The sequence below is a fragment of the Lactuca serriola genome, chromosome 3, assembly GCF_051521515.1.
Source record: "Lactuca serriola cultivar US96UC23 chromosome 3, Lser_US96UC23_V15, whole genome shotgun sequence".
NCBI lineage: Eukaryota > Viridiplantae > Streptophyta > Magnoliopsida > Asterales > Asteraceae > Lactuca > Lactuca serriola.
The window spans coordinates 80,915,673-80,929,114 of record NC_136410.1 but is presented as its reverse complement, the minus strand read 5'-3'; the positions used below and the strand labels follow the sequence as shown (position 1 = coordinate 80,929,114).

At 34.7% G+C, this 13,442-nt stretch overlaps 1 protein-coding gene across 1 annotated transcript; it reads left to right on the top strand.

Annotated features, from left to right (window-relative positions):
* Positions 1-10,938: 10,938 nt before the first annotated feature.
* On the top strand, positions 10,939-12,684 carry LOC145092743 (ethylene-responsive transcription factor ERF118-like). Its single transcript, XM_079030725.1, has 2 exons — positions 10,939-11,423; positions 11,515-12,684. Exon 2 carries the CDS (start codon positions 11,677-11,679, stop codon positions 12,547-12,549), a length of 873 nt encoding a protein of 290 aa, XP_078886851.1. The 5' UTR covers positions 10,939-11,423; positions 11,515-11,676; the 3' UTR covers positions 12,550-12,684.
* The last annotated feature ends 758 nt before the right edge of the window (positions 12,685-13,442 follow it).

Sequence of the window (13,442 nt, the reverse complement as noted above, 5' to 3'; positions counted from 1 at the left end):
TGTATATATAAAATTATTACATAATAATAATAATAATAATAATAATAATAATAATAATAATAATAATAATAATAATAATAATAGTAATAATAATCGAAGTATTATTTCTAAGAAAGTAAACATATATTAATACCTAATACCCTATGTTAAATGTATACACTAGTTTGTATAGTGTTGCCTAAATGGAGTTGGTATCGCAAATTGATTATAAGCATTGTAGTCTTTCCTAGTGATAAGATAAGACTTATAAATGATGCTTATTTTGAGTTAAGTTAAAGAGAAGTTAGATTTACCTTGTACTATAAAGATATTGTATAGGCTTGAACTTTGGGGTGATTATGGATATTACAATCTTGTTTACTTATACCCTAAGGGATGCTTAGTTCAATTAAGTTTGGATATTGGGTAGCATCTTATTAAAATACGTGTGTTCTGAGATTGATGATCATTAGAGTACGTCCTACATACATTTATGTACAAAGTCTTTTTCAAAGCTCTGTATCTCAAGTGCTACTTGTACCGAGGCATTATTATGTGATGGGGTACGAGTCTTACTCGTACTAGGGTACTATAATGTTCCAGAAGTATAATCATGTACAAATTCCATTTGGTCACTATTACATGTCAGAACACGAGAGCATACTATAGTATTATACTAGTATTCCCCTCCCTTTTCTTTTGATGAGCTTTAGTGGTCAGCGTTTCCTTTAACGAAGTAATTGAGGGAACTTCATAGACTGTCAAATAGAGTGTGTAACTAATATACCACTACTAGGTATGCCTGAATTTATTTTGCTGGATAAGGTGAGTCTGGGGTAAAATACCTCAGGTCCAAACCACTTCTAGGCACGGTTATCTAGATAACCACCCCATACTGAATTGTCTTGTAGTACTTTTAAACATAGGTTCAACAATGAGATTTATTCCATTCCCCTCATTTGATGTCTTTATTGATCCTCGTCTGCAGCCATGGAATCCCCAAAGCAGTATCGTCAATTTTTTCACTTGATCCTTTAGGTTAGATCAAGTAAGATTATTGTATAGGATTACGCGAGGGTCTACGGGATGGGGCAGAGTGTGTCATAGACATAATATATTTATGTTAATGACAACAATTAGTTTTATAGGTTTGAGATATATTAATATGAAAACATTGTGGGATAGGAAACCCTATGTATCTCACCAGATTTCCCAACCTGACTCACTCAGTTTATATGTATCATAGGTAGCGATTTTAAGACTGTTGAAGACTTAAGTAGGATGTTGAGTGACTAAAGAGAACACCAAGAATAGAGTTCAGGACCATTAGGTCTTAACATTGTAACATATGTTATGTATCGATTATGACATCCTTATAATTTTATTATTTTGAGACAATCATTTGTACTCAAATTGTTTTAATGTACTGGGAATTTTGGAAATAAAAGATATTATGGTTTTCAAAGCGTAAAGATTTTTTTTTCGTTACTGAAAAATAGGGACGTCACAACATTGCTAGTAATGAATGATATGGCTTGATGTTTAATTAGATGTAAACATGGTTATTGTTTCTTTGCAGGCTATTGTTTGCAAGGAGATGAAAGAAGACCTTAAGTTGAAAGTAGAAACATGAAAAAATTGAGGCCAAACACAAGGAATTGCCAAGATGTATAATGAAATCCTAAAGCTCGCCAAAGGAAATAACCTACTCACCTAATTACACTTTCATAATATTGTTTTTTGTGATTTGGTATCGATACTTTAAAATTGAACATGAATTTTTAGTTTCCTAGTTGAATATTAATATTTATTTTGTTTATCGAATGTTGATTCTTTCATTTTAGAGTATAAAATTTGAATTACATTTATAAGAAAAAAAAGACTGAGTTATGAATGCTAATATTTATTTTGCAAATCGGTGTTGAAAATTTATTTTTAGTTTGTAAAATCAGTTTATTTAAATTTCTATTGATTGCAGCAACCTACAGATGTTAAAAAACAAACATACTTCTTATTACAGGTTGTAGTCGTTTGGTCCACCTCTTCTGCTGCGGAGGGGTGCAGATGTGGTCCACAAACATCAGAAATTTTTACTTTGAAAAAATAAAAAACACCTAAGCCCCCCTTTCTTATTCTCTCACCGTTATCCCTTAAGTTAACACTGCAGCCTCCGTTGCCTAGCACCGCCATCGCCGGAAGACTCGTCGGTCGTCACTGCCGCCATTGGGTTGTCATTAGTCGTTGAAAAAAACGCTTGGGGTGAGAGGAAGGATCGTGCAAGGTTTTTTTGTGTTGGGGGTTTTGATCTAGAGGTATTCCATTGTTCATCTTTCTTGTTCTTCTTGTTTCTAGGTTGAAAGTGCACCATCACCACCACTTCTAGTGGTGGCTGCTCCCGCCGACCACCATTTCCACGATGGCAGTGGGTGTTGATGATTCTTAAGCCTTATCGGTGTCTTCTTATGTATTTTTTTGGTATTGGGTGCAAGAATAATAAACCCTAACTTTTATTTGCATGAAATGATAAGAAATTCTAGTGTTTATCATTAAGGTAACCTACTTCTAAAGCCATGGTTTATGCAAGTGTTGGAATCACACTTTAAATGGTTGTTATAGGCTTAATTTCCATCCATGGTGATGTTGCGGTAAGATCTTGATTGGTTAAGGCGCAAAGTTTAAGCCTAGGAAAGTACATTATCATTTCATATTTAAATGACTGTTATTTCATGTAGATTTTTGTGTGCCTTTGCAAGCCTTATAGCCATTCATGTGCAACTATTTTGATAAGGATTTAATAGACATTCAAATGATCATATATAAGACATTATATTCTCGTTTTGATGGGTTTTCCACATTGGATTAAGTCCTTAATGGGTTAAGAGAAAGAAAACCCCAAGTTGTGAGTTTATGCAAAAACTCAGCAATCTGTCCTAGTTTTGCAATAGTTATAGAAAAATCATTGATGGTCGGATTTAGGTTCTGCTAGTTCCCAAAGTTTAGGTTTTGATTATAGTATCTCCATGATTTTTTCCTTGAACTGATGATGGCTCTAACCAGGGTGAAAATCGTCATTTTCACTTATTGGTCTGGAATTAGCTGTATTGATATTCCATCTTGTAAAATTCATAGTGAATTGTATAAAAATCTTATTGAATTATACAAGTAGTCCATGTAAATCTAAAATACTAAATTTATTTAATATGGAAAAATACTGTAACTTTGGCAGCCATTAGTGGTGTTAAAGTGGTCTTGAAAAGACTGTTGTTTCAGGTCAAAATCCAGAAAAATAAGTCTAGTAGTTTGTTTATAAGTTTAGGGATTTACGAGTGTAATCAAGGGTTAAGGATTTTTTATTAATAATTTAAATCACTTATATAAGGAAAAAGGAAGTACTTTGATTCCTTAGAGCTCTGGTGCTTACTCGTTGTGATTCACTTTTAGCTGGAGGTGAGTTCCTCACTACATTATATTAATGATATATATTCTTTGCTTTAGCTTGTGTGTGATTATAAGATATATATATATATATATATATATATATATATATATATATATATATGTGTGTGTGTGTGTGTGTGTAGTATTAGTTTGTGTGGTATGTATGGATAGTATGTGGTATATTGGACTGAAGGCAATAACGTCAAGCCAATTGACTGAAGGCATAAATGCAGAGTCAACAGATTGAAGGTAAAAATGTCGATACAATAGATTTGGTGATATATATTAGGTTGAAGGAAGCAATGTTGATCCATTTAACTGAAGGCAAATATGCCAAGTTAATAGACCGAAGGTAGTAATGACGATTCAATGGATTGACGGCAGAAATTGTTGTTGAAGCTGATAAAGTATGTCTTGACGACTTTCAAATGGATTAGATTTTGAAATCATCATATTGGGGGATATTTTAAGGACAAACCTTATAATCAAATGAGTAAAACCTTGTATCATGTTGATTAACTTTACTCAGCGGTATCAACTGTTGTTCAGGCTTTCACTGCATCATGTCTGTAATGTCCCAAAAATACCAAATAAAAATTTTCATTTTTAAATAAGTCAAAAACATTCATTCATTATCTAAAATACAATTAGAATAAAAGTATTCTCAAAACATCAGAGTAATTCGTAAACATTCAGTGTGGAATAAATCTTCAGGGGTTGTAGCGATCAAGCCAAACCCTTCCTTTTGAAACCAGAAGCACCTGAAAACATTTTAAACATAAACCGTAACCACAAAGCTTAGTGAATTCCCTAAAATACCGCATACCATACACAAATATCAGCAAGGCTATAATAGGTCTATTTCTCCCGCATGTCTATTTCACCCCTGAGTCCCTTCTGACTCAATTAGTATTTATCAACAGAAAAGGTCTATTTCACCCCTGAATCCCTTCTGAATCAATGAGTATTTTTCAACCGAACGGGTTTTATTTCACCTGCGGGTGTATTTCTCCCTTGAGTCCCTTCTGACTCAATCAGTGTTTTTCAGTCGAACAGGTCTATTTCACCCTACATACATATAACATACAGGCATACATGCACACATCAAGAGTCACAAAGACAACAAGCACACACGAAACATAGTGTCCTACAGTACAGTGAGAAGAGTCACCTCAATCCGAATATAACCAAACCTCACACTCGTTACTGCTACAAAAGCTCTTCACTCTGAACATATTCAAACAACCCTAATTAACAATTAAGCTGATAATCCATAATAAAAGTTCCATTTTATACTCTCTCTCTCTCACACACATAAACTCTCTCTCTCTCTCTAGAGTAAAAGACCATTTTACCCTTCCAAGGCTAGACCCCACCGAACTTGACCTAATTCTCAAAATAACCAATAACACCTTCTGATCGTACGCAATGCATACTCTAGCTCTACGCCATGCGTAGAGCCTTCCCACATAAAACGGGGCAAGGTCACGCTAAGTGCTGCGTAATCCAGGGTTACGATATGTGTAACCAAGCAGTTTCCAAAATCCATTTTTAAGTCCTTAATACATTAAGACATTTAGATCAAAGCTCATATCAGGTTCCTAATAGCCCCATAATGGATAAAGTTTCCAACTTTATCCATTATGATGGTCCAAACAACTAATATGTAGTCTTTAAGTCTCAAAGGGACCAAAAATGCATCTTTCTTAAATCCATTAAGTCCAAATCTCTAACATTCAGATCTGAATCAATATGATGTTTAGATGGATAAAGTTTACAACTTTATCCATAACAAGGTCACAAACTTTCAAGATCTAAACTTTATGCACTAAAATGACCAAAAAGTGGCAAATATGACAGAAGACTAGATATATGAAACCAATGCGCAAGTTAGAAGCTTTTTATTCACAATGGTTCAGGAATGATGTAATCTTTTTGGATCTATACTTAAACTCTTCTTCTATACACTTTGCCACAACCTTTTCTTCAAAATTTAACCTTCCAATGGATAAATAATCTCATAAATGATGTCAAGGCTCAAAAAACAATTGAGAGGAGGCTAGGGTTTCTCAAGGAATGATCTCAGGTGATGGAGGCTGGTAATGAGAGGGTTCCATATAAGATAGAACCCTTAAATAGGGCTCAAAACCGAAGATTTCGGGTTTTGATCTGCCCAGATTACGCCTTGTGTAATTCATTAAACCCTCGTTACACCCTGTGTAACTTTAAATTATGTCATGTGTAATCAAAAATCCCCATTTTCCCCTTCAACTTCAAAAAACCATAACTTCTTTGTTTCAACTCGGTTTTCGATGTTCTTAATATGCACAGAAAGGTATTGAATAGCCCCACAATCCTATCTAATTATGTTTGACTTAAAACATACTGAACTAAAATACTTCTTTCGTGAAAGAAGTCTGAAACATCACTTTTCCCATTTTTCCCTTTGACTTCAAAAGAGAAAACGCGGTCTTGGATCTCATAATCAATATTATCAACATCCATTAGTGTCTAAACCCTATTCCTTTTAAGCCCAAGGCCTTTACTTGATCCATTTATTGTCTACAATCCTGAAATGAGAAACTTCTCGAAACAGGATGTTACATTGTCATTTACTTAACCTTCAAGACTCGGATATGTTATCTTAATTGATGGGATCTTTTACGTATAGTATATATCTTTTGTGTATGAGTCCATGATTTTTAGGGATAATGTTCTAGAGTAGTATTTGATGGGTTTTAGCCATAAGAACATCCTATGTGCTCATGCAACCCTAATGCATGGATCTAGGTTTCTCTATTGTACATGCAATTCATCCAAGACTTTAAACCCTAGATCTATCATACAATTAATCATATTAACATGTGAAAGGGTTTTTAGATCTTACCTTGATTGTTATGTAGCAATAACACTCTCAAATCCTCCTTGTAATGACTTTAGAAAGCTTAGAGTCATAATTATCACTCCTCTAATGGTTCACAAACACCAAGAGCAAGATGATGAAGAATAAGGAGAGAGGAGGCTGCCCAAAACGTGTGGAAACCCTAGATGAATTCTTAGCCACGTTTTTGGGGCTTAAGGGTACTATATATACATGTAGGCTATTAGGGTTTTCAACTAGTAAACCCTAATTTGACTGCTTAAGCCCTAAGCGGTCCATGGACCCTTTTAGAATATCCCTTGGACGATTTCTAATGGGTTTCCCTATATAATTCGTCCAACCTATTATTCCAAGGTAATCCATAGCCCAAATGTAATTATCTTATAATTACAGTTCCAGTCCCTTAAGTTTAATTAATCTCTTTTAGTCACAAAATTAATTATCAATTAATTCTTGACTAATATTAATTAAACAATATGATTTCTCCTTTAATATATTATTCTCATAATATATTAATAAATCATAATTAATCTTCTTTCTCCATAATTCATCCTATCAAGTTGCTTTGGTGAAGGCAACCCAAAAGGACCATGCACCATCGGGTCAAGTACATACCAAAATAGTTATGGACTTAGACACTAATCCAACAGTATTTACCCTAGTATATAAAATACATTAGGGTTGCATGTAAAAGTATGTCACTTTGTGCATTCTCTCTTTGTAAGAGTTCTTAATCAAAATTGATTTTGGATTATTCTTTGTTCTTAATTTTTTATTGCTTGATATATCTTGTTATTTTTTTATCCTTCATGTTCCTAATAAAAAGACGATCTTTGTGAATTTCCATCATTGTCTTCCAATGTGTCAATGTAAAACTTTTGTCGATGTCACTTCTTCACGTTATGACCATTGTTTGTACATTTAGGATTAGGTGGTAGTTGAATCCATTTTAAATAAAATTAGATTGGAATCGAAAATAAAATAATAATGAAATTGGATAAATTTGGAATAAAGGAAAATATGTTATGTAACATCCCAAATTTTATAACCAAATTTTCATTTTTTATAAATCAAAGGTGACCATACCATTCAATCATAAAAAGTAACATTCAATTGTTTTGATAACATAAATAAGAGTAATAAAATCATAAGTGCAAAACATCTCAAAATCATAATAGTAGATGTGATGCAATCACATTGTGCTCTTCCCTTTGCTGCCAGAAGAACCTAAAAACATTTAAACTTAAAACCGTAAGCGTAAAGCTTAGTGAATTCCCCAAAATACCACATAAAACACATAACAATGGGCCCAGTCCTATGGGTATATCTCAACCCATGTGAACACTATGGTCCACCCATAATCTTTCAATCACTTTCGTTGCTACAGTCCAACTGTAATCTTTCCTTTTATGATCCAACCAAAGTCTTTCATAAAAGTGCTATGATCCAACCATAGTCTTTCATACAGGTGCTATGATCCAACCATAATGTTTCATGCAAATTCACAAAGGCATACGAGCATACAGTGAATAGTGTCCTACATAGTATAGTCATAATACTCACCTGAATCCCAGAGCTGAATCCGGCTAACCGAAGCCCCAAGAAATTGACTATGTGTACAAAAGAACCTAAAAAGTATTTAAACTTAAAACCATAAACACAAAACTTAGCGACTTCCCCAAAATACCACATAAGACACATAATAACGGGCCCAATCCTAGGAGTATATTACAACCTATGTAAATGTTATGGTACACTCATAATCTAACAATCACTTATGTTGCTACAATCCAGCTATAGTCTTTCCTATTGTGATCCAACCATAGTCTTTCATACATGTGTTATGATCTAACCATAGTTTTTCATACATGTGTTGTGATTTAACCATAGTCTTTCATGCAAATTCACAAAGACATGCAACCAAATAATGACGCCTGATGTCCTAAATAGTATAGTGAGAATACTCACCTAAAACCCAAAGCTGAATTCGGCTAACCGAAGCCCCCAACGAATCCACTACATGCACCGCCTAAACTAATCACAATCTAAACCTCAATCTATAGCTCAAAACCTCCAAGTTTGACCTAAAAGTCAAATTGGTCAAAAAGTCAAAAGTCAACGGTCAAAGTCCGATCACGTCGCGCCACTAAATGGAAAAATAGTCGGGAATGCTCTAAAATCACGTCGTGACATTCTATGTGTCGTGTCGTGGTTTTCGTCCATATAGCTTAACTCATTAATATCTTAATCCTTAACAACATAAGTTCTAATTCTTAGATCTGGTACTCCTCAATGACTTAATGGATAAAGTTTAAACATTATCCATCCCAAGAGCTTAATAACTCTAAAACTCTAGGTCCATGAATCCACTTATAATGCCAAACCTAATGCATGGTCAAAGGACAAACATACACAAACATGTTTCCAACACCAATCAAGACCGAAAGTTGATTAATTCGCTCATATGATTATGGAATTCTCCAAACTCCTCTAACACCATAAAAGGGACCAAGAAGACACCACATAACAACTTAAAACCTAGATTTGGCATCAAATAAGCATAAAGGTGGAAGCTTTGCATCATACGAAGGTCTAAAAGTTGAATTGGTGAAGGTGAACTATAAGCGAAACAACTCTCAACCACCAAATAATCCTTCTTCTTCTTCTTCTTCTTCTTCAATCTTCCAAGTAAAGCTTCCAAGGTCACCATAACTTGAAAGAAATGAAGGATGAACAATATGCAGGTAGGGTTTACTCCAAAGAGACTCTTTGAGGTGAAAGGGTCTGCAAATGACCTAAAACTCGGAAAGAATGCCATTAAATACGGGAGAAACCCTAAAATCATGGATTGGGCTGCACCGACATTCGTGCTACGACACCTTATGTGTCACATTTTGAAATGTCTGGTCCAGCAAGGCCTAATCAACATAAGTCCAAATCGATCCTAGCTCAACACTAACTATTTAATTCTTAAGCCTTATACTTCTAGCCAAAAAAAAAATTATTCATTTTAGGTCCATATTTCAGCCTTTAAAGCCCGAGACCTTCTTTTCATTTAATTACAGTCCGCCATTCCATTTGGAGTTCATTTAGTGTCTTGTATGATCTGAACCTCCTAGTTGCACTTCAAAATAAGCATAAAGGTGGAAGATTTGCATCATACGAAGGTCTAAAAGTTGAATTGGTGAAGGTGAACTATAAGCGAAACAACTCTCTACCACCAAATAATCCTTCTTCTTCTTCTTCTTCTTCTTCAATCTTCCAAGTAAAGCTTCCAAGGTCACCATAACTTGAAAGAAATGAAGGATGAACAATATGCAGGTAGGGTTTACTCCAAAGAGACTCTTTGAGGTGAAAGGGTCTGCAAATGACCTAAAACTCGGAAAGAATGCCATTAAATACGGGAGAAACCCTAAAATCATGGATTGGGCTGCACCGACATTCGTGCTACGACACCTTATGTGTCACATTTTGAAATGTCTGGTCCAGCAAGGCCTAATCAACATAAGTCCAAATCGATCCTAGCTCAACACTAACTATTTAATTCTTAAGCCTTATATTTCTATCCAAAAAAAATTATTCATTTTAGGTCCATATTTCAGCCTTTAAAGCCCGAGACCTTCTTTTCATTTAATTACAGTCCGCCATTCCATTTGGAGTTCATTTAGTGTCTTGTATGATCTGAACCTCCTAGTTGCACTTCAAAATGATCTAAAACTCGCTCCTAACATGGCTCAAACAATTGTTGATTGTCCCATTCCTTATCTTCAGATACGTTGATATACACCTTAGCCAACGACCCCTCTTATTTTTTCAGTCCATTTCTTTGACTTTTAGCATTCGTAATCCTATGTGGTCTCGGCGATGGGTTCGGGCTCTTCCTTTCTTTCTTCGTTTTGGATGTGAGTGAGTTTGTTGCTAGATTCTTCAGATTATAGGTTTTGCGCTTCACAAAATTTCGATGCTCTGGGAAGAGAATTTTGGAATTGAGTTTTCAGAATCGATTGAGAAAACTAGGTATAAAGATTATAAGCGGTATTATCTAACGAAAAACATGATCGGTTATATTATTGTTGCATCTAGAGTAGGTTATATTGTTGTTATAATGTTGGTATTGTGGGTGGTTTGAGTTTTCAGAATAAACAATGGCAAATCTTGATAAGCGGTTAAGTTGCATTGGTTGCGTCTTCGGTTAAAATCATCTTTTTGGATTTGCCACGAGAATCCATTTAAAATAGATTCGGATAAAATGAAAATGAAATCATAGAGAAATTGAATGGAAGTATGAAACTAAAGAAACTAAAATTTACCGTTTCTTAAAGATTAAAGAAGAGAGAGAGATATGATCGAGTTCAAACGGGTTATAACTTATGCCATCTTCAATTTGGCGGTACAAATTTACAGTAGAACCATGTAGCCGACGATACCGACTATTAGCCCGGGAGCAAAATACATCTTCTCACCTCTTATGTTTGTCAAACAACATTTATAAAAGAAAAACTTACCTTCCGTACGATCCATTTAATACGTTTTGACCGTTTGGAACAAGGAAGACGGAGTGAATGAAACGTTTCACGAAGTCGAGAATAGAAAAAGACATTAAAATCCACAGTCATGACTCATGCCATTCTTTATGCAAATAAATAACATTTCCTTTATGTTTCTTCGCATTTGCGTTTCCTAAATCGAAACTTATGTTTCTCTCTCCACCCGATTGGGTAAACCACAGTCAAATTTCACTGTACATCTTCTTCACAGTCTAATCTTGGCCATAGATTCCTCATCTTTACTCTGACTTTCACAAACAACACACTAGGGTTTTTCACTTTCCATTTTATTAGGGTTTTTCTCTTCTTTTTTCTATATAAACCTTCCGTCTTCTCCAATTTCTACGTTTGTTCCTTGAAGGGTTTTAGAGCGAGAGAGAAAGAGAGAGAGAAAACAGTTGTTTTGGATTGAGAGAAAGAAGAGCTGGTTTTATGTCGGTAAATTCATTGGTTGTGATTAGGGCTCCATTGAAGCTCTGTATTTCATCTGCTCTGTTCATCTGTTCTTTCTGTTGTTTCACTCACCATAGGTTTCTCTTTTCTCCTTCTACTGTTTCGATGCCTTTGAGGCAAAAAAGGTACGAGGTTTCCTAAAACCCTTTCGTCTCTGATTTCGTTAAATTTTGACTTTTTATTGATTCAGTTTTGTGGGTTTTTGTTCATTTGCAGGATTTCTTCTGGAGTAAACGGTTTTGGTCGATTTCACATAAAACGATTCTTCAAATTTTTTGTGTTCTTCGGAGGGCCTGTTACATAGTCATAAGTCACTACCTGAGTTTTGTTCAAGTTTCGTTTATTACTATTATTTTTTTCTTTTTTTGGGGTATACAAATGGTTGGTTTTTGGAAGAATAAAGCCAAGTTTCAAGAATCAAACAAACCCATGAGAACAATTCGAGTCATTTGTCATGATCCTGATTTAACTGATTCATCCGATGATGATAATCCCAACAAAAAACCCTACGGATCAAAGAAGATTGTCCGGGAAATCAAGATTCCATTGATCGGCGACGGAAATATCTGTACTGAGAGTTCTTGTCAAGGTAGCAACAATGGAGAAAACAACACTGGGAAAAAGAAGAAGGGTTTGTCTAAAACCCTAAGTAAGCCTTCATCTCCTCCAACTCCGGCAGCGTCTGTTTCAAAATACAAAGGAGTTCGCCGGAGAAAATGGGGTAAATGGGCTGCTGAAATCCGTGATCCGTTCAAGGGAAGAAGGCTTTGGCTTGGCACTTATAACACTGCTGAAGAAGCTTCCATGGCTTATTCAATCAAAAGGCTTGAATTCGATAAAATTGCCGAATCTCTCAAGATTAACAGTAATAACCCTGATCATGCTCTGGTTTCTCAACCTGAAAAGAATACCGTTTTTGAAGATTCCGGGAGTTCGATTTCAGCTGTTTGTTGTAATATCAAGCAGACAGATGGTGATGGTGATGAGATGAAGAAAATAGAAACAACTAATTTTCCCGAAATTGATCAAGAATTTGATCTTGGATTGGAACTTGATGCTGCGTTTTTGGACAAAATTTTACCACCTGGTAATCAATTTGGCGATCTTGATGATTTTGAGCTCATTGGGTTTGATGGTGATGAAGCTAGCGATTTGCCTGATTGGGATTTTGAAGAATTTGATCAGGAAGAACTTGCTTGGATGAACACACTGAAGATCGATGAGCCATTGTTGAATGAGTTTTGCAGTTAGGAATCAAATAACAAGTAATTTTTTGTACCTGATGAGGAAGAAAGAAGAGGGGTTTTTTGTGCTGTAGCACAATCATATAACGAGGCTGCGGAAATAGTCTTTATCAATAAATAAAGTTATGCTTATACTTATTAATCTTTTCTTCTTATTGCTTTTTTAATTTTATTAAATTAACACAACAAAGGCAACAATAAAAGCATAACCCCCACTCCGATATGAATGAAAAATCAGGTAAGAGAAGACTCTGATAAAAAAAAAACAAAAATAAAAGGTTTACGTTGTCGACTAAGATCACACTGTATTAGTCCACTACCAAACATATAAAAAAAATAGATAAAAAATAAATAAAATAAAATGGAAGTGGTAGGAATGTCTAAATAGTAAAGCTAGAATCTGAATAACCAAAATCGAAAGTGATGAATCCTAAAATCAAAGATCTGATCGGTGTAAGAAAATATGTTCTGGTTTCGGGTTGGGGGCCGGTTATATCGGGTTTGGAACCGGCTTTTACCAAAAGTATTTGGTTCATTATTATGGAATGGAAAATAACCGAAACTGGTTTTGAACCGTAAATAACAGAATAAAACGAGACTTTTTAGTACAAATAATGTGTAAAGGATGCTTTCATGATTAGTTCAAAAAAAGATCTTTCACCAAAAAAATATACTTTTTATAAAACAAAAATAAAAGAAAAAAGAAAACAGCTTTGATACCATCTTTTTACGTAATAATAATACGTTTCTAATGTTTAGCAATTCCGATGGAATACTAAGGGTGCGTTTGGTTGACAGGAAATGAATGGAATTCGAGGGAAAATGATTATAATTCCCTCGAATTCATGCGTTTGGTTAGACTTAGAGGAGGGAAAAAGATTCGTAAATGAAATAAACTTT

What these genes read in the sequence shown, in the direction of transcription:
- LOC145092743 (XM_079030725.1), top strand. Translation starts at nt 11,677, where the DNA reads ATGGTTGGTTTTTGGAAGAATAAAGCCAAGTTTCAAGAATCAAACAAA.